This window comes from Rhamphochromis longiceps, linkage group LG3, assembly GCF_057381845.1.
Source record: "Rhamphochromis longiceps isolate RC_006_pf linkage group LG3, R_longiceps_female_GT1.1, whole genome shotgun sequence".
Classification (NCBI taxonomy): Eukaryota; Metazoa; Chordata; class Actinopteri; order Cichliformes; family Cichlidae; genus Rhamphochromis; species Rhamphochromis longiceps.
Genome location: NC_140559.1, coordinates 70,896,909 through 70,919,117, shown reverse-complemented (window position 1 = coordinate 70,919,117; position 22,209 = coordinate 70,896,909). Strand labels below are relative to the sequence as shown.

The 22,209-nt window shown below is 40.9% G+C and overlaps 3 protein-coding genes across 3 annotated transcripts in view; 2 read left to right on the top strand and 1 right to left on the bottom strand.

The window, feature by feature from the left end:
• LOC146676629 (uncharacterized) overlaps nucleotides 1-22,209 on the top strand; it is a 456,001-nt gene that overhangs the window by 383,437 nt on the left and 50,355 nt on the right. The window lies entirely within an intron of this gene.
• On the top strand, nucleotides 8,796-10,030 carry LOC146676634 (neuroligin-4, X-linked-like). Its single transcript, XM_085401229.1, has 2 exons — nucleotides 8,796-8,896; nucleotides 9,202-10,030. The coding sequence occupies exons 1-2, from the start codon at nucleotides 8,796-8,798 to the stop codon at nucleotides 10,028-10,030; spliced, it is 930 nt and encodes a 309-aa protein (XP_085257355.1).
• Nucleotides 16,733-17,371, bottom strand: LOC146676633 (stonustoxin subunit alpha-like). Its single transcript, XM_085402187.1, has one exon. The coding sequence runs from the start codon at nucleotides 17,342-17,344 to the stop codon at nucleotides 16,733-16,735; it is 612 nt and encodes a 203-aa protein (XP_085258313.1). The 5' UTR covers nucleotides 17,345-17,371.

Genomic DNA, 22,209 nt, shown 5'->3' with positions numbered 1-22,209 from the left:
TCCATTATCCCATGCCATTCTCCAGAAGTTCTTACTTTGTGTCCAAACTATTCTTTTCCCTCAGATTTCAACAATGGTATCTGCACATCTATGTCTACTTTTTTAACAGCTGCTTTAGCCAACCTATCTGCTCTTTCATTACCCACAATACCTCGGTTGAGGGGGTCAGACCAGCACAGTCTCTTTCAGCACACATGGATATTTCATCAGTCTCATAGACACTGAGAACAATTTGTGTATGAGACTAAAGAAACAGTCCACACATAATTGAACAAAAGGCCTCTAAAGTTCTGTGGTTGCCACATTTCCACATGACTGTTTAATTACAGCAAAAACCATCATTATAATTATCTTGATTGATATTGTAATCTTAGTTTTCAACACAATTGTTCATTAACTTAAACAATGTTACAAGATAAATATACATTCTTAGTGCTTATTTTCTGATTAGATTGTTTTATGTATTTTAATAAGAGAGGCCTTTATAAACCAATCGCAGTGTGTGTCTGGCAGGAAGTGAAGCAGGAAGTCTGAATATAGCTTGTGAGCTTGTGAGAGACGTTTCAAAATGAAAACAGAGGAATTAGAGAATGAAAGTGCAAAGTAATAGTAATGAAAATGATATTAAATAAATGTCTTAGTGTGTTAATACAGGTGCCCATGGACTTGCTCAACCTCCTGGAAGAATACAGCAGAAAAATGATAGATTAACAGAATTGGGACGAAAACAGGCTTTGATTTAAAATGTCACAGCTTCACCTCTCATCCTGTCCTTATCCTGAGAAGAAGCTTAAAGGACAGTTAATCTCCTGATGAAGACAGAAGACAGACAGAACAACACCGTGGACTTGAAGAATTAACAGCAGGCAAAAAGACAGTGCACCTGACCTACAACACTGAAGGGTCCAGCAGCATGTATGTTGATGGAAACATGCGCTCTGAATTACAAGCTGGAAAGTGTACCAGTGACATGACTGTGTGAAACCACTGGATGGGACTGTCTGAGTTCATATTTGCCATGCTGGGAGTTAAGCGCCAAGAAAAGACTGAAAAGAGGAAGAGAGAAGAAGAAACAGCTGATTTGGGCCTGTGTTTGATTTGGGAGGCCACACAGGAAGTTGAGAGAAGAGGGGACGAGGACCGGTGAGAGGTGAAGGTTGGACGTGTTAAAGTGACAGCATAGGAAAGTTGGGTTGAACATTGAGGCTGAATTTGTGGGTTTAGAAACATCCAGAGCATCACAACAGAAAGGTAAATAAAAAAAGAAAGAGAGAGAGATAAAGAAATAAATAAACTAATAATACATAAATGAATAGAAAAATATAAAACACACATGTAGAAATTGTCACGTGTGAAATTATTTTTGGAGAGAATCAGAAGTGAGACAGTTTGAATCCACAGTTCAGCGCAAAGATGCAGGAATTAAATCTGATTATAAAAACACATCGAGGCAACGAAGACCAGCTTACACTCAATATTAATATGAACACACAACATACACGCAATGAAGACCAGCTTACACTCATGAATGTGAATACATGACATAAATGCTGAACGGTGTAGATTTAACACACTTAAAGGCTGAAGCTGAGGAATAACTCAGGAAGCTGCAGGACAATAGAGGGACTTTTGTGACAAGGAAAAAGAGACTGGGAGGACCAACCAGTGATTAGAAGCTTAAAGCAGGTTTAAAATAGTGAATTAGAAGTGGTTTCCAGCTGATTGAGCAAAAGAAGTGACGACTGTAGAAATAAAAATAAAAGAATAATAATTGAATTATGCAGCAATGTTTTGAATATGCATTTCTGTTGTCAGGGCAACTTCTCGAGATGTGACTCAAAATGCAAATTAGTTGAATGAGTGGGGACAGAAAAAAAAGAAAAACTCAAGTTTCCTGTCTGAGACATGAGTGAAGTTTGCATTGAGAGAAATATATCTGTGACTGTGTGAGAAGAACTGTTTGGTAAAATATATGATAGCAGCCGCAGGACAATTAAATAAAGTCTGTGACTAAGTGCAGTCGTGCAGATTTGGAGAAGAAGTTTATAATTTAGTGATGACACATTGTTATAAAGTGTTTAGAAAGGGCTTAATGGGAATATTACTGTTGGGCAAACTGTGCGGCTTTAACAAGATTTTCTGTGTATTTAGCAGGTGAAACTCTGTCAGCTGACTTCAGACTGTCAGGAAGCTGAAGAACCTGAGGCCAACCACTGAAACATGATGTGGGCAAAATGAACAGAGGGAGGGATTTTAAAGGTGAACATTTAGGACTTACTGCAAATGTTACTATGTCAAAGTTACTGTGACTCAAACAGAGGAAATTCTGATTTTTTTATTTCCACACCCAGCATGTTTTGGGTGTTATATGCTATTAAATACTTTTAAATAAATTAAAAAGTATTTAATAGCATATAACACCCAAAATATGCTTCGGTTCACATTTAACTCCAGAAAATCATCAATCAAAACATGGATATTACCTGACCACAGATTCGTGGTGACGTCACTGCTCTTTTAACTGTTCAGTGTCTTTGTTTGTTTGCTGGTTGTAGAAATGGTTTATATGAGCTTTGAGCTGAGAGTCAGAGGTTTCTGTGGACACTGCTCATGTCGGCACTTATATTTCTGACCTTTTCTTATAACCGATTAAACATGATCTCCTCCCTTTTGCCCCCATTTTTGGTGGTGTAGGTACAAATGATCAGGCATGACATTCTCATAATAAATAAGATACTGCAAATAATTATTTCTGCATTTGTGCGATTGAAGTGAATTGAAAATGTGTATGAAATGACACTGTTTTAAAGATTTGGCCTAAATAATTTTGGAGTGAATGAGTCTAAACATGATGACCTAACTAGTGATATCCTGACACACACACACACACACACACACACACACACACACAGCATGTTATGCCAGTTTCAGCTGAAACTATGTTTCAAACCATATTCCGGGTTTTTAGTTCACCATTTATGAGGCTTCAAGAAGAAAATAAAAGACAGATCTGAATGTTTGAAAATGTTTTGGAAAGATTCTGTAAAGATGAGATGAAAAATACTCAAAGGATAAATTTAATTGGTTTATTATTTAGATAAGTTGAAAAAAGTTAAACAAGCAAGTAAATGAAGAAACAAGGTAAAATGAAGTAATAATGAAAAAAGTTAAACAAGTAAATGAAGAAACAAGGCAGAGGAGAGAAAAGCCCAACAATCCCCTCTGAGCAAGCAGTTGGCGACAGTGGGGAGGAAAAACTGCCTTTAAACGGGCAGGAACCTCCGGCAGAACCAGGCTCAGGAGGGGACAGTCAACGGCCGGGACTGGTTGGGGGGGTTAACAGAGGTGGAGCAAGACGAGGCTACATCAGGTGAGGAAGCAGTAGCGTCTCTCCTCCGGAACAAGTGGAACCATTTTTTCTTTTTTTTCATGCACTTTTCCACGAGCGCTTTTTTCTCCAGGATGAGATTTCTCAGCTCATCGATGGTTTCTGCGTTTTGTTCTTCAAGTTTCTCACATCTTTGTTCCACCTCTTCCAATGTTGCTTGTTGTTCTTCAAGCTTGTCTTTGAGTTGTTTGGATGTTGCCTCCTGTATCAGCTTGTCCTTGTGCATGTCTGCATTTCTCTGTTGGACCTCTTTGTGCTTGTCTTCTAACTGCTCGTTTCTTTTCTGGATTTCTTGGAGCGTGAGCTGCAGGTCTTCATGTATTTTGTCTTCTTGTTGTTTTTTGCGCCTGCATTTGAGTGTTTTCACGCTTCAAGTTATTGAATTCCACCAAAATCCCCTTAACGAGCTCGGAGTTGTTTCTCGCTATCTGATCGATCCTTCTCTGCATCTGTGAGCAGCGTTTCTCCAGTTTGTCCTTTTCTTCTTCCACTTTAGTTGCTTTGTCCTCCAGCTGATTACAAAACTCTTGCAGTTTTAGATTTTTAGACTCAAAGTCCTGGACGATACGTTTTCCTTCTTTCAGTCTTTCTTGCTGTTGCTCTTTCTGTTGAAGAAGGTCTTTATTTTGGCGCAGTGTTTCATCCAGGCTTTCTTTCAGCATGCGGTATTTTTCCTGCATGCTCTTCAGTTCGTGCTGCATGTCTCGTTGCTTTTTGTCCTGCTCTTCCTTCTGTTGGAGGAATTCTTTCTTTTCTTCCACAGCTTCATGGAGCTGTCTTTGGAGGAGCCGATTTTTTCGGTCCATGTATTGGAGATCCCGTTGTATCTTATCAGTCATCGTTTTCTTGTCTTGGAGCTGGTTGGTCATTTCTTTTAGTTCTGCACTCTTTTGCCTGTTTTCTTTAATGAGGTGCACAATCTGCTCTCGGGCGTGAGCAAACTTGATTCCCCAGCCCTCATTAATAATTTTTATGTCCGGCTGGCGCTGTTGTCTTTCTTCCAGCTCTTTATTTTGGGCTTCCATTCGTCTACATTTGTCCTCCACTTGAAGTTTCTCTTCTTCAATTTGTTGCATTTTTTTCTGGAGAAGGTAGTTTTCCTTCCTACTCTCCTCTAACGCCCTTTGGAAGGATGAGGAGCCATTTGGGGAAATTGGCCGGCCACACCAGGAAGGAGAGGCGGCGTAATCTTTTTGAATTGGTTGTTTTTTTCTTGGAAACATGTTGGAGTTTCTATACGATGACTTTGAAGAGCTTGTGGTGAACGTTTTGTAGGCTGCAAACACAGATGCTGCTGAAACGAACTAAAACTTGCTGTTTCTCACCCCTACTTAAGGAAAAACATCAAAGGACTTAAGATTCTTAAGATCTATGACATCATCACTCCCTAAGCCAATGAGATTGTCACAAGACATTTTGGAATGGGGTATTTTTTTTTAAACTGTTTTCAAACTTAACTTAAAATTTCAGTGTTTCCTGGTTGTGGACTATTGGTTAGTCCAGCCGATTAAGAAATTAATTGTCACAAACATCACTAATATTATATAACAGACGACAGAAAACAAGACAGTTTTTTTTCTACGCAATAGAGGTATAATAAAAGTTTTTTTAATTATCCTACTTTTTATAAAAGAGAACATTTATTAAAGATTATGTATTTAATTAAAAAACTCTGTTCATCTAAAGCAGGGGTCAGCAACCTTTAAGACCCAAAGAGCCAAAGAGCCATAATTGGCCTATCTGGGGTTGAAAGGCTCGATAAATGCACGGCGTTTCCCCGGGTACACCGGCTTCCGCGAGTGTGATGCTTATTTTGAGCGATGAAAAAATAACAAAATATAATTTTATTTGTATATTGCAAAATCACAATAATCTTCCAATTTAGAACTACAAGTTAAAAAAAGAACTAACATAAATAAAATACACTTCAGCTAATTTATTTCCCCAAACCACGCGGAGCCGCACTATAAGGACTAAAGAGCCGCAGGTTGCCGACCCCTGATCTAAAGGGTTTAACAAAAAGGGGGAGCTTCCTGCTGGAAATTGAAATGTCCCCATGTCCCCACTGGGCGATCGTGGCTCAAGAGTTAGGAGTTCGCCTTGTGATCGAGCCCCGGCTTGGACAGTCTCGGTCGTTGTGTCCTTGGGCAAGACACTTCACCCGGCAAGACACTTCACCCGTTGCCTACTGGTGGTGGTCAGAGGGCCTGATGGCGCCCCAGGGTGGCTGTAGCTACATCACCAGTGTGTGAATGTGTGCGTGAATGGGTGGATGACTGAACGTGGGTGCTTAACTAGTTAAAAAAACAAACAAACATCTGTCTCTTATTTTTTATGTCACACAGGAAAGAAGCTTCAATGTCTGATGAGAAGACATTAATTTGTTGGTGTTTGTGGTGTTTGGTGCAGTTTTCTTGTTCTCTGGCTTGTTGTTTATTTACAGTGGAGATGAAGATCTCTAACAAGTTGATTTGTTCACATTTGCACATTTTTAAGAGGAATGTGTTTTTTGAGTTTGTACACTATATGCATGTAAGGCAACGTTTCCTTTTTCTGTATTTTTGTGTGCTGCTCTTTTAACAAAAGGGGAACAAAAGACATTTAACTCTTGGATGGTCGTCAGAATTTACACCCTTTTATGGTCCTCGGGACCCAAAATGGTCCCCATCCAAAAGGTGATATAGCAATGAATTTTATGAATTTTTTTTCAGTTTTTTTCACACCAGATCTTTTAAACAACTTCAGACCTATCCACTGATATAAAGTTTTTCTTAATTTTTTTCATATTTTGTAGGTTTTTATGGCTTTATTGTCATAAAGACCCCTGTTTATATTTTGGGGGGTAAAAAACCATAATATGCAATATTTTCAAAAAATGAGTTGCAAATGGAACTACTTGGCATGAGGTTATTAGAGCCTTGGATAGGTAAAGAATTCAGAATAGAATTGATTTGGATGCATTATTATTTTTGGAGCAATAAGAGTTTTTCAAATTTACACCCTTTTATGGTCCTCGGGACCCAAAATGGTCCCCATCCAAAAGGTGATATAGCAATGGATTTTATGAATTTTTTTTTCAGTTTTTTTCACACCAGATCTTTTAAACAACTTCAGACCTATCCACTGATATAAAGTTTTTCATAATTTTCTCAATATTTTTTATGTTTTTATGGCTTTATTGTCATAAAGACCCCTGTTTCTTTTCTTTGGGGGGTAAAAAACCATAATATGCAATATTTTCAAAAAATGAGTTGCAAATGGAACTACTTGGCATGAGGTTATTAGAGCCTTGGATAGGTAAAGAATTCAGAATAGAATTGATTTGGATGCATTATTATTTTTGGAGCAATAAGAGTTTTTGCAATATACTTCCATTGGTATCCCTCGGGACCCAAAATGGTCCCCATCCAAAAGGTGATATAGCAATGAATTTTATGAATTGTTTTTTCATTTTTTTTCACATCAGATCTTTTAAACAACTTCAGACCTAACCACAGATATAAAGTTTTTCATAAATTTGTAAATATTTTTTATGTTTTTATAGCTTTATTGTCATAAAGACCCCTGTTTATTTTTTATTTATTTATTTTGGGGGGGGGGGGGGGGGGGGGGAACCCGTAATATATATTATAAATATATTCTCAATCACATTCAGACCACTCTCTTATATCAGTTCCACTACATCGAGACTATTTTATGGTGGTCAGCTGTTTTATTGTCATGTATTTTGCATAATAAGATAACCATGTCCTGCATTCAAAACCACTGAAAATGTCTATGGTGGTGCTGTACCTAATATTGTGCTCATTGGATCCAAAACATATTTTTCCTTTATTTTGAAGCCTGAGGCTTAGATCCATTAGGTATTCACGAGAAAAAAATTATCACATGTCAGGATTACAGTATATCGAAAATATGTGATTATAATGGGAGTCAATGGGACCCAAAATGGTACGAGGACCACAGATGGTAACACTTATGTGAATCTCCTTTACTATACACAACACCATAGAGGGGATCAATGAATTTTAAAAATAATGCTAAAATGCACATCCTAGCCAAGTTTCATGCAACTAGTCTTTAAAATGACTGATATATTGAGAATCAAAAATCCAAGGGGACCCAAAAGGGTCCCTTTTTTGACTATGACCATCAGTTAAATTGACCTCAGATGATTTGTTTAAATTTTTACAAGGTCTTACTGAGGTGATGCAAAGTGAAACATGCTTCTTTTTTGGTAATGTGCTGGAAAAGCTTGAAAATTGACCTTGAATGTGCTTAAAAAGTGCTTGAATTTGACCCTAAAAATGTGTATGAACCCTGCATATATTGCAGTATTTACATTTTATAGTAGGAATTTCATGGCAACAGCTAATCTTTATTTTGTTTACTGGGAAATGAAATGCTGCCAATTCACAAAGCTGTGCTTCAGCTGCACTTCCTGTTGTAGACTTGTGATGCACACAGGCTCTGTTCCAGCACTCAGCATGTTCTTCCTTATTTGCTCCACCAGGGGGAGCTCCTAAACTATGACATCTTGATAGGAGTGAACCAGGGAGAGGGGCTGAAGTTTGTGGACGACAGTGAGGACAACGACGGCATCTCAGCTGCGGCGTTCGACTACACCATCTCCAACTTTGTTGACAACCTCTACGGCTACCCAGAGGGTGAGGACGCCACCTCTGTACACTGCCACTTTTTCAGTTATTCCATTTTACAGCCTCCTCTCACTTAACTGCATTTTGCAGCATCATCAGGTTTTGTCTCATTAGGAGCCGCGTTTGTTGATTTGTTCGTTTTTTTCTGTTTGCTGTATTCATTAAAATAAACGGATAATCGTCAAAATGACAAATGTGGACAATTATCAAAGCTTACATTACAATTCTGACAGCTTGAGTTCACATGAATTTTCAAAAGAATATAAAAAGCTGTGAAAGTGCTTTAAGCGTTTAAAACATGCGAGTAAAGAATGGAATCAGTAACATGTGAGCCCAGTGAAGTGCATCAAACAAGACAAGCGTGCTAAAGAGAGCCACTCATCCACATCACGGCGTGTCTGCGCCTTAACCTTTGAGGCTCTGTGGGCAGTAATGCTATCATCCCCCAGGTAGTGGGCTCCCAATCTCAGTGTCGGTGTTTCTGACAGATCGGCCTGCGAACCCCTCACAGCCGGACCACAGTCACAGTACAGACATGTTTGGATAATGCAGTCATGCTTCCTCTCTGCTGCCTGTCACACCTTCTGTTATCAGAAAGACTTTTTTTTCCTCTCTAGATTTCTCACTCGCTTCCTGTTTACGGACCACCAGTGGGTGGCACCAGCTGTGGCCACTGCCAAACCGAGACGCGGCCCGAGTGGGCCGACGCCGCGCACGGAGACGAGATACCTTACGTGTTCGGCGTACCGATGATCGGTGCCACGGACCTGCTCCCGTGCAACTTCTCCAAGAACGATGTGATGCTGAGCGCTGTGGTCATGACTTACTGGACTAACTTCGCAAAGACTGGGTAGGCCTCATGTCACAGTAGTGTAAACTGTACACGTTACTGTATGTTCTCTGATAGCCTTCTAGTCATCTTGAATACTTGAATCTAGGTTGCTAGTTTAATTCCCGTGTGGCTTTGAAGAATTGAACATACTGGTTCACCAAAAGCATCCAGATCCCAGAGCAGCCGGTTGGTCTTAGATAGTTTAAAGGTTGCACAGAGAATGGGCCTCCTGTCTGTATTCAGTGTATTGATGCCACATGTTACTTATAATGGAGACTGAATATAACTTTGAACTGAAACGTTTAACCTTTATGCTCCACCAGGGACCCCAACCTGCCCGTCCCTCAGGACACCGAGTTCATTCATACCAAGCCCAACCGCTTCGAGGAGGTCATCTGGACCAAGTTCAACTGGAAGGACAAGCAGTACCTTCACATCGGTTTGAAACCTCGTGTCAGAGACAACTACAGAGCTAACAAAGTGGCCTTTTGGCTGGAATTAGTCCCTCATCTTCACAGCCTGCACGACGTGCTCTTTCCCACCACTACGCGCTCCCCCGCAGGCCGTGACCCCGGCACCATGAGGCCCAGAAACAACGTTCCTCGAACCACTCGTCATCCTTACCCTACCTTCCCATCAGATCCTGAGCCCGAGGGCTCAGAGCGCCCGCCCCAGGACCTCTTTCCCGGAGACACCCGCGACTACTCCACCGAACTGAGCGTGACAGTTGCAGTTGGAGCGTCGCTCTTCTTCCTCAACATCCTGGCCTTCGCCGCCCTTTACTACAAGCGTGACAAGCGGCACGAGATGCGCCGGCACCGGCTGTCCCCTCAGCGGGGCGGCCCCGCCAACGACCTGGCTCACAGCCAGGAGGAGGAGATCATGTCCCTGCAGATGAAGGACTGGGAGCACGACGCTCACCACGACATGGAGCCCCTGCGACCCCACGACATCCTGCGGCCCGCCTGCCCTCCCGACTACACCCTGGCGCTGCGCCGCGCCCCCGACAACGTGCCGCTGATGAAGCCAAACACCATCACCGTAATCCCCAGCACCATCACCAGCATGCAGCCTCTTCACGCCTTCAACACATTCCCCTCCACCGGCCACAACAACACCCTGCCCCACCCCCACTCCACCACCAGGGTATAGTAGGGACAGGCCCGACACAGCGCCACCTAGGGACCAGGAACACTGGCTCTGCTACCGCTCTGGAAGGGAGGCCTCTCGACGTGGGCCTTCGTTCTGTCCTCTTATTCTCTTCTTTCTCCAAAAGCAACTACACCTGCTGCGTCATGTGCTGTGAAACTTGGCAGCTCCCTCCACTGGTGGCATGTGGAGGTGCAACTGAAGTGTCCAGCAGCAGATGAGCAGTTTGGGGTGGGTGACTCAGATTTTTCAAAGATACTGTTTTCAAAGACGGTCTGCTGTTTCCAGGCTCAAGACCTCCAACATTTGTCAAAGGGACGAATGCTCTCTCGCTCCTCGCTGTTTTCTCTTTTTTACGTTGGCGTCATCTCTTTTTCCATCTCCTGTGTGTTATGTGCACATTATGCTTCTCTTTTCTACATCCGTGTTTTATTACTGCTCTCTTCCTCTCATTTGACACGCCTCCCTCCTGCTCTTCTCTAAAAATTCCCGATCTGCTGAGCAGTTTGGAGGGGGGAGGCGTACACTAAACATATAACTATGAAAACACTGATATCTTTCATTCGACCAGCATTTTTAGGTGCCAAGTAAGTACTGCTGTGTTTCATTTCTCATCGAGGGAGAAGAAAAACCAAAGAAAAATAGAGTATCGCTATTTACCGTTTGAAGCATTTGTTTAATTGTTGTTTTTTATTGTGTGGAAAGAATTTTTCTGAAAATATAGATATAGAGAAATGATATTATATATAGTTCTATATAAAATGTGTACAAAGGAGAAAGTATATAAAAGGGTTTTCTCAGTGGGGGATCTATGCATGAATTATTTTTAAAGACGCGGGCAAAAGGACACTGTACCTGTCGATGCACGTTTCCCAAAATCTAAACGAGTCATATCGCTCCATGTTTGCTACTTTTGGTTTTCTCCCGCAGAGTAAGAGCATCGCAGGAGCATCGCAGGAGCATTGCAGGAGCATCGCAGGAGCTCCTGAAGTCAAACGACGCCTCCCAGCACTCATTTATTAAAACGGAGTCGATGCCAAAAGTCTTAAACGTTAGAATCAAAGCAACAGCTGTGAACTCAGTCATGGTGTCATGTGCAGCCTCCATCTTACTGTCACTACTTTTTCATTTTAGGGTACGTGAGGTAAAGCGTCCGTCGATGTAGCTTGATTGTACAAAATTATTTTTCTACGTTATTAACAAAACAGAGCAGAGACTGATGATGCTCCTGTCTGACCCCCTTATGTCTGCCACATGTGTATTCTGACTTCATATCATCACTGCTCCCTCCCTCCTCCTCTCTCCATCCTACACCGCCTTTGTTATTTAACACCGACCCCCCCAAACTGATAATCAGACAAATTCCCAAACAGCTGACTTCACTGTGTCGACACCGTTCCTGACTATTTCTGACCTCAGTTCAGCTCTGCTATTATCCTCACATTAAGGGTTCGTTCACCTGCCTGCAGATGATCTGTGAGCTCGTCGGTTGTAAATTAAACTCTAAGCACACTGAGGGTAACCGGGAGGCGTTCAGGGCCTGCAGTGCAGAGCTGCAACATGAAAAAAAGGGATGGGGGCTCAGATCTCCTGAACAGGGTAGAAACAACACGGTGGGTTTGTGCTGTTTGTGATTCCTGCTCCGTCACTCTGGTGGAGACCACTGCAGCTCAGCAGCGCTCCCTGCTGATCCTCTGATGAAGATATCAACAGTATGTAAACTGAGCTGATGTGCTGCTGTTTGAGCCCACGTGGTAGCGTACGTCCAGTATGGGAGAACTTAGTCACCGGTGCTGTCTTTGCTTGTGCTCTAGCTTTAGCCTGTTTGATTGTTTGTTTTCTATTTTATTACTGCCTAAAAGGGGAGGTGGGGGAAACACATGCCTGACTTCTCCTGTCAGAGGTTTTGTAAGCTCACTGGAAGGGAAACGTGCACAAAGTAAATCATAAAACAATCATAAAACAACTGACTGGGGCTGATGGTGGATCAGTGCTGTGGACAGTAGCTGTGGAAAAGAGACTGGACAAAGACTCTCAGCCTTAAATACAGGACAGAGGATGATCCGATCATCTTTCAGCTAACAGTGTCGAGCAGAAGGACGGCCGGCTGATGCGTCCGTACGAACCCTTTTGTACTCACTCCTGTGTATAAGGAGGTGGCGAGGGGTTGTGTAGTTAACCTCAGTGATAGGTTTGTAGCATAAACCTATTCGTTGGAACGTTAAGGACAATTTAATTACATAGCAAAGCAAGACACGAGTAGGCAAAGTTCTTCATGTTTCCCGTGCACGGGAGAGAACCGGACAAACGCCGTTCCTTCGCTTCACCCCAGTTGCTCTCGTCCGCTCCCCCGTAACACTGCTCTTTTATTGAGGTTACATGAATATACATATGACGTTCATTAACATATGACGTCTACATACAAACAAAGAGTACGTTGCCTGTGCGTGCGTGTGTGTGTGTGTGTGTGTGTGTGTGTGTGGGGGGGGGGGGGGGGGGGGGGGGGGGGGGGGGGGGGGGTCAGAGTGTGACCCCATAAAGACTTCCCTAAACCTGCTGGTCTGGAAGTCCAGCAGTTCATCTAAACAAAAGGCACTTAGCCTAAATCAGATATAGATACATTTATCCTAAATGAACAGAGGGAGTGACTTTAAGTCTGATTTCAGACTATGTCAGTATTAGTTAAGCCAAGAGTCGGGCAAAAGCTTTATGACCCGGAAAGTTCTAATTCCCACAACATATTGTTGGATTAATAAGCAAAACTTTTCTGTGATGAAGATTTTTGGGGTTGTTGTTTTAGTGATGGGTTCATTCTGTCAGTTAGCTTTGGCTTGTTTTCTTATTTCAATAGAGGGAGTTTTACTAAACATGGACATGTCGAGGAGCGGCTCATTATTTCTGTAACAGTGCACTTAGAGAAAACTGTCAGGTGTCGCCCCCTTTGGTGATGATGTTTTGTGCTCTGATGAGCTAATAATCAGCTCTCTTTTCCTCCTTCTTTGTTCTAAGCAGGCCTGCAAGATTGAATTAACAGCGCTGTAAAACATTGTTGTGAGAGCAAATATAAGGTGAGCTTTTCCAGATTACAATGGGCTGAGGAAAAGGTCACCTGTGGGAACCTGCGAGTTCCTGTCTAAAGGATTGCAGCGAGTCAATCCAGTCCAAGATCATAAAGAACTCTTTTTCTAAAAACAAAAGAAAGAACAAATAAATGAGCTCATATTGATGAGGGTGGAGACTCTGATGCTTTGTGCGTGAAGCTCCACTATCAGCAAGATCTAGTGTGAATGTTTGTGCATGATGTGTGTGACTGGACTGTGACTGGACTGACCATGTGGACTAAAGTGTTGACTGACTTGACACTGAGACAAAGACTGGACCAACGTTAGGATGAGTAGATGCTGACAAACAATTCACGACGCCGGTAAGAAAAGGGTGGATGCTTTGCTTTGCTTTTGGCAGGAGCACAAGAGAGAGAGGGAGACCGAAAGGTATCGATTTGTCACATGGCATCGGTTTGTCACATGGCATCGGTCTGTTAGGTTTTGGGATGAGAACGTGTTGGATGGTTACCTGTCTTGGTCTGGTGGAGGTCTCTTCCCATAAGAAGACTGATGACTTTTTCATTAACCCTGAAGTGTTTCTTTTTTCTCTCTCCCCTCAGATGACTTCACACTATAACCAAGGACACCTCATAGGGGATCATCTGATTGTGGCTTCTCTAATAATCTTTCTAATAGTAATATTGTTCACTGTTATGTTACAGAGTGAAGTGAGATTAGTGCTGTAAAACTTCCATAACACTGAACAGATGCCACCACAGATATGTTGAAATCTCAGTCAAAACTAGCAAAAACAAATGAAATCCATGAATCAGAAATGCTGATTGTTGAACAGATAATTCAGTCTGTGCATGAGGAGGATCCACTTTAGACTAAACTACATACAGAAACACAGGAACCAGGGCACAGTGTAAATCCAGGACCTCTGTGTGCAACAGCTGACCTGTATGAACACAAAACACTGATTGAAGTCCACGTTGATGCTTTCTGTCTGTTTAACTTTTACATTTGAAGCAACACATTTTACTTCAAACACACAGATCAGGTAGAAAACTGTGGATTAGAAAACAAATTCATCAAGAAGGTCCTGAAGCAAGAAGTTCATCATTGCATAGAGTAAGAAAAAGGACATGAATCATCCCACGGGTCTGTGCAGTCGTTATGTTATCATCAGCTAAATCATGTCTGCATACTGTGTGTGTGTGTGTGTGTGTGTGTGTGTGTGTGTGTGTGTGTGTGTGTGTGTGTTGCTTTTTTAAATCTTCTACTTAGAGTTCAAACTTGGATAGTGATAAAAACATTGCACTGCTTCATTTAATATCTAATTGAACACATCTGTGGTTGAATTTGAATCTTAAATGTTTTGATTTCAAAGATGTGGTTCTGATACGAAGGAACAGAAAGTAAATTGTTGCCATGGATACAGTGAGACAGACGCCTCAGACCCTTATTTTTTATTTCTTTGACTTTTTATTTTATTGATTCATTTCTTTATTTTTACATTTTAAAAAGTGTATTTGTCTGAATGAACTAATCCCCATTTCCCATGCTTTGTATCACTGGTCATACTGGGAACAGCCATAGAAAATGTTTGCAAAGAAGAAATCTTAAACATGAGCAGATTCTCAGGCGATTTCTGTTTCCTAACCATTGTTTCAGTGCACACGTCCCATCACTACATGTGTGTTAAAGATTTCTTTGGGATCAAAATCATCCACTGACAGTTATCAGTACAAACAGGATGCAAAAATCCAAAGTTCAGACTTCAGAGTTACTAAAACAGAGATCTGAGGAAAACTGGTTCTTCACACGACGTTTCATGTGTGAACAGTAGAGGTGGTTTCATTTTCGCATGTAGGTGTTGCAGTGAGGATTGCAGGGAGACATTTGCTGAATAGCTGCAGCTCTGCTCCTGTAGACTGCCTCTGAATGTGTGTGTGGTGATAAAGTCACTTTAATTAAATGTCACCTGTCAGGGAAAACTTTGTGTTGACTGAAGAAAGTTCACTTCTCTTTCATTGCAGCTCCACTCTTATTTTTGATGCACTCATTTGTTTCATAAATGATTTCAATGATTTTGCCACAGCTCTGCATTGTCAGGTCGGAGCATGTGTGCTTTTGATGAAATGCTGATATGATGACGCTTGATTGGGGAAAGATTTCCACAGGTGGTGTTGTTGGTCTCCTTCTTCCAGTTTTCTTGTTGCTGCCTCTCTCCTCGCCTCAGTTGCTGCAGCTGTATCATGTATGTTGTTATGTTACATACAAAGAGGAATTTGTGACATTAAAGAGTAAAGATTCTTCTAATTGTTTTCCATCTCATCTCCTACTGCTTTAGTCTGCGTGGACAATATATGAGTAAATCATTACCAAGCCAGATTATATTTGGAATATTTCAAACAGAGGACATTACAGTGAAATCTGCTTTCAATGTGACATTTACTTTGATCCTTTAAGACACAGTTTATACATCAGACAAGCTGTTTGCAGAGCGATTAAATGTTTGATATTGTTGTTAAAGTTGCACAGATGAGCGTTAATCACCAACAGCTTCATTCATGTGGATGAACTGGACGGTTCCAGGGAAACTATCAGGATCACACGCCTCCAGTGGTCACTGTGAGTAACTACAACTCTGCACATACAATAATTAAGATGAAGAAATGTTTTTATTGTAGAAAGATGAACCAAATGTAGTTTGACTCTCTGACAAACGATGGCAAGATAAAAGTAGTTTGTTAAAAAAGACACAAAAATGGTAACAATGCAAACAAATACAAACAACAGCATATCCTGATATGAGGCTCACAGATCAGGATCAGTACAATACGTAGCAACCGACATTGATGTTGCCATGGTGACCGCTGCTATATATAGTGTTTCTGTTACCTCACTTGTCTTAAACATCAACGCTGGCTGTTTTTCATTTTACTAATGAGTCCCTCTCTTCCCTCACTTTCGTCTCTTCCTCGTGTTTGAGCTCCTCTCAGAGAGGATTTAAGAAAGAGCTTTGATGATGGCTGTAGCTCAGGAGACAGAGCAAGGCATCTAATGATCAGAAGGTTGGTGGTTCAATCCCTGACTGCTCCAGCTGGCACGCAAAGTGTCCTTGAGCAAGACACTAACCCTCTCCGATGCATCCATCAGAGTATGAACGTGTTAAACAAGAATCAGTCCATTCACCATGGAAATATCAAAGTAGAAAGTGATGGCAGTTATGATTGGCTGCACAACTGGATCACATGACCAGGTGAGTGGTACAAATAACAGGAAGCTTCTCTTGTGGCTTTAATAATCATTTGAATTGATAACTTGTGATTTACAGACTGTTCTTTATCTTTTCATTGTCGTCTGAAACACAGAAAAATATCAATGTTGGAAAATATGACATTTATATCTAGTTTCTAAAGGATGGTTTAATTCTCCAAAGGCCAGCACAGACATGACAAAGTTATTTCATCATTATAATGCACAAAAACAAAAAGCAGGATGAGCCCTGCTGCTCACCAAACTTGTGTTGAATAATAATTTGTGAATCATTTAGTTTAAAACATCAACTGACTGAATCCATGAATCTCATCATGTGTTTCTGAGTGAAAGACACAGACATGAACAGACTGAACTGTTTCTCTACCAGGTAAGACTAACTACAAAGAGTCAATTCATACCTAAGTGTGCCAAAAAAGTCTGAAATACCCTTCATGAAACCAGTCGATGGATCCCAGAACCCAAATCCAGGATAAAGAGGTTCAGTGAATAAGGTGTGGAGGTGGATCAGAGAGTCAGAGGAGACTCTGTAGAAGGACAGAGTGCCAGCAGGACAGTCCACACACACTGCTACTCTGTTAGAGACAGAGGAGGAGGAGGAGGAGGAGGAGGAGGAGGAGATGGGTGTTTCTCTGTTATTGTGCCACACAGAGGAATAATGATCAGAGCAGCAAAGACTCCAGGACTGATCATTTCCACCAAACACACACTCATCACTCCTTCCTTTCCTTTTGATTCCTCTGTAACTCACAGATATCCGAGCCCTCCTCGTCCACTCGACCTCCCAGTAACAGCGACCAGTCAGACCATCTCTACACAGCAGCTGTTCACAAACATCAAATCTGTCTGGATGATCAGGATGTGACTGAAGCTCCTCCACATGTGTCACCTTCCTGTTGTTGTCAGACAGTTGGAGCTTTGTGTTCACTGTGTTTGTGTCGATTGTGAGTTGACAGGAATCTAAGTTCAAAATACTTATTAAATACATACATCATTGATTTAATGCCAAATAATTTCATTTCCAACATTTACAATAAATTAATTAAAAATTTAATGATTTTTAAATAAATGTAATTAATCAATTAATAACACATTTAATTAATTATTTAAGAATCTATTTATTTAATTCATTTGGGCCCTTCTAGCCCTGCAGCTGTGCATGTGCTCACATATCCACTGGTATGTGTCCTACAGGTATTCTCACAGCAGTGCTGCTGAACATTAAATGACCAGCAGATGTCAGTTCTTCATAATAAGCAGTTAAACTTTGTGTGATCTGCCTTTGGGTGAAGCAACAAAGCCGGAAAAATTGGACACATTCACAGAGCTTTACCACACCATCACTAGACAACAATGGAATTATTTTAACTAAAAACAAATAATCAGAAAGTCTTCTGCCTGGTCTCGTACCTCTGTGTTTCTGTAACATGAATAATGAGCTGAAATTCTCCTCACGACACCACCGATCAGCTCGAAGGGCCCTCGAGTTTACCTGCATGCATCCTGTTCACCTGTCAGCTGTTTAACACCTGCTGCTTATTCAGCAAACACGCCCACATTACCTGGTGACAGTCACAGTTTAATGCGGGCCGCTGTTTGTCAAAATAAAATAGTTTAGTTCCAATATTGTGCACATAATTTGCAAATGCACCATATTTTACAGACCATGAGGCTCACTGGATTATAAGGCGCATTAAGCGAAACAAAAATGTCGCATGAGTCAAACTTTACTCAGCTCATATCTTCTTGCTTCCTCCACTTCCGTACCATTGATTCATTCATGTTTAATTCTCTCACAGCTGCTTTATTCCCATGTTGGGAAGGGCGATGGACACTAAGATAACTACAGAATACTTTATAAGTGAACCTGATGCTTTAATCAGGATTTGGGCTATTTGCATTTAAATTAAATCAGTAATATAGTTCTGCCACTTATCTGCTCTAATGACTGGAAATCTGATATCCAGTCACCAGCACAGCTCACTCACTTACAGTCACTGACTTCACTGTTTTTGCTCCTGAGCAAATCAGTTTGTTTTAGATTAAAGTTGTTTCATAACTGCATCATTTTACTGAAGTTTAATGTGTCAGCGGAGCACATGTGGAACTGAACCATTCGCTTGTCTTAATTATCTGATGTTTATATGTGTTACACTTTTTTAATCTTTAATTTTAAATTGAAACTAACATTTAAAAACATTTGGTACAATGTGGAAAGAGGAAGAGTATTTCCACCAGGAGCAGAAACGTCTGACTCAGCATGACGATGCTGTTGGTGGATACTGAAGAGCTCAGCCTGTCAAGACAGGATTAGGTTATTGTTTTTAAACATGTTTATTCAATTATATTCTGAGGCCAGTTATCTGGTATAATCTTTGGAAGTCTATTAAAATAAAAATAAAATCAGATGTGTGGTCTTTTGGTTGTTTTTGTTTTGTTCAATAAGCAGATGTTGGTGTTTCAGCAATGCAGTAACTTAAGTTTAAAAGGCTTGTTAGAACCTATGAAACACATCATACAGACTTGTGGACATTAGAAGACGACTAATAATCATCATGAATAAGACTAAAGGCAGGAAGGTGTCCTTTATAACTAATAATATTAATAACTAATAATATTAATATCATAGTCTGTCTGCAGCTGAGACAATACAAACTCAAACTGTGGGGAGAAGATTATATCACTTCAGTTTAAATTGACCTTAAGCGCCACATTTTCACAGACTTCTTTATTTACAGCATTTTTTACGTGCTGTATAGATTATACAGTTAGGTCCATAAATATCTGGACAGAGAGAACTTAGTTTCTGATTTTGGTTCTGTACATACACTAAAATCAATTTTAAATGCAACAACTCAGATGTGTTTGAAGTGCAGACTTTCAGCTTTAATTCAGGGGGTTGAACAAAGAGATGCAGAAAAATGTGAGGAACTAAAACATGTTTGACACAATCCCTTCATTTCAGGGGAAATGTAGAGGAAAAATTAGAAAAATTAAATAACTTAATTAAATTAATTAAATCATAAGATTGTCAGCTGATAACCAGCTACATGCGACCGCTTATCCTGGTCCCAGTGTTAGTGTCAGTGAATCCAGTTAACAGAAAGATATCCTGGATATACTTGACTGACTTTTTAGACTCAAGATTAATAATCATAATAAAAATGATAGTCTAACATCCAGAAATCTGCACGATGTGTTTCATTATGTCTAACAAGCCTTGTACAGTTAAAGCTAACAGTTACTACATGCATCAGTACATTTCTATATTTTTATATCTATAAAAAGAAATCTGACACTTGCGAGACTTTATCAAAGGTGTGAGCGTCACAGCAGAGGCCTTTGTGTCAAAGTAGCTGAGGATCAAACAGAAAAACATGAAGGTTTTCCTGGCCTGGGATTTTATACAAATATTCTGCAGTACATCAAAAACAAAAGAAAACCATTAATGAACATATGAACATTACCTGATGCTGCTGACGTGAAGCAGAGCAAAGTTACAGAGGTTTGATTACAGACACAGCTGAGCATTTTGCAATTTTGCATCATTTTAAAAAGTTTAAATTTGTTCAGTGTTGAACGGCAGAAACGAGGTTTTGTTTTCAGAAGTAAGTAAAAGAAAAAAAAACAGCGGCCGACAGGCTGTAAGAACGGTAGACTTGTGCATAACAAGCAAGCGAATAATGCAGAAAACAGGAAACTGTTCTAGAAGTACAGAGAGAGAGAGAGAGAGAGAGAGCTGTGCATGAAGTGTGATTTTATCCTGGTGGCAGCAAAACAATCAGAGGGAATTCATGACGATGTTTATGTGAAGCGTAGTTTGGAGCTTCTTTTGCTGCTGGTTTACTCAATATTGTTTGGAGAGATCAAACCTGCAGCTTCAGAATCAGCGCAAAAAGGGCGTAAACACAAAGCGCGGAGCCGCCGAAACATCAGAATCAGCGAGCTGTCGGCTTTCAGCTCGTGTCCGTGCCGTCAGGTGAGAAAGTCACATCTCACTGATTCTGATGCGTCGGCGGCTCCGCGCTTTGTGTTTACGTCTTTGTGCAGAATCCGTGTTCCTGCTCTCATTTACTGTTTTAGCTGTTTGGTGGTTGTTGAAACTTTGGGAGGTTTAACCTGAGATTCTGGCGTTTTGGCCAAAATAAATTTATATTAAAAATCGATTCAGGATTTTAATGAATCGATATCACGTTATCCAAGCCAGAATCGATTTTAATCGATAAATCGATAATCAAAACCACCCCTGATGCATATACACGGGTCACACTGCTTATTGAAACCCCCCAAAGATCAGATCTTAATCAGACAGGTTTTTGTTTTCAAAGTTTAGACTTTGCTTCTATTGGACTTTTTATCAGTAACACGTGCTTACTTTTTGCAGGAACAGTTGAAACTAACATAAATAAATAACTCAAGAGGTGATAGTCAGGAGGGGGTTTACAAGTTGTGGCCGCGTTGTCGGCGGTATGAGCTCGACCACTTGCAAGGTGAGCTGGCAGACATCACTGAACTCATCAGAGATGATCAGGTTCATTTTGACAAAGTGAGCAGATATTTAACCTCCTAGGACCTGGCGTCCACATATGTGGACATCACAATTTGGGTTGTTTAGACCAAAATACTACATTTTGCTCTACAAGGGCCTGATATCCACTTACGAGGATGTTACACTGCCACTGTGCTATCAAAATTTTAGACAAATATCCTCATATGTGGCTCTCATTTTTCTCAGAAACAAAAAATGTGGTAATTCTTTGTTTTTACATTCATCAGGTCCCAATCAGCCCAAATATCAAAGAGAAATTAAAAATGAATGCCACGGAGGAGTTTGGGTCTTAGGAGGTTAAAGATTGTGCCACTACATTCTTGTCTAGAAGATATTAAAGTGTATTTGGTGACACACAAAAAAGGGTAAAGTTTAAGTATAGTTTGGGTCCACACATGTCCAAACCCTGGTGTGTAGGCCTACTTAGTTTTGAGGAATTGTCATGGGACCGGGGTCTGGGTGACCCAGGGCCTGTAAGAAGTTATGGACATGTGTGTTTTTGGTGCTGCTGTCTCCTGTTTCCATGTTTGTGTATCTAGGTGTGTGTGTGTGTCAGCCAGGAGCCTGGCCACACCTGCGGAGGAGAATTACTCACACCTGCAGCTGATCAAGCCTCGTCAGAGGAGCTACTTAGGAGTGTGGTGGAGCTGTCTCCGATGCTGGATCATTGCGTAACTTCACGTTAGTCTCTTGGCGAGTTAGTTAAGGTTAGTCTGCCGCATTGTGGTGTTGCTGACGGCTGCCTCTTTGTTATTCCCCAGGAGGAGTGTGGAGACGAGAGGACAGCGAGCACGGGGTGCTCAGACACTGAGGAGCGGAGACAAAAAACACTAACACTGGCAAGAGGACATGTCAGAGTCGGGAACGCACTGGGGATTTATTGTTGTTTGGATTATTTAGCATCACTGTAAATAAACGCACTGACCTCATCAAAGAGTCCAGCATTTGGGTCGTCCTTCCCCTCATCATAGTCTGCCACGCAGGCCGTGACAGAAAAGCCCACTAAAAGAACGCCCACCAGACCAAAGCAATGGTTTTGACTTGATCAGCATTAACCCCGCCCCCTGACTTTGATGGGTGAAGCTGACAAATAAAATGTATTTATGAACAGCGATGCAGGGCCAGGAGTAGCAACGTGAATTAAATAAATACATCATTAAATAATTCATTAAATGTGTCAGTAAAATAATTAAAATAGAAAACAAACCAATAATTGATTAAATATGTAATTAACTAATTTGAATTGTATATAAACAAATAATGAATTATTTTAAATGAAATTAATGGATAATTCATTATTAATA

Excerpts from the sequence above, each read along its gene's own strand:
- LOC146676634 (XM_085401229.1), top strand. The coding sequence starts at position 8,796 with ATGATCGGTGCCACGGACCTGCTCCCGTGCAACTTCTCCAAGAACGAT. Across the intron at positions 8,897-9,201 it reads ACTAACTTCGCAAAGACTGG|GGACCCCAACCTGCCCGTCC; the intron begins GTAGGCCTCATG and ends ATGCTCCACCAG.
- LOC146676633 (XM_085402187.1), bottom strand. The coding sequence starts at position 17,344 with ATGTATTTAATAAGTATTTTGAACTTAGATTCCTGTCAACTCACAATC.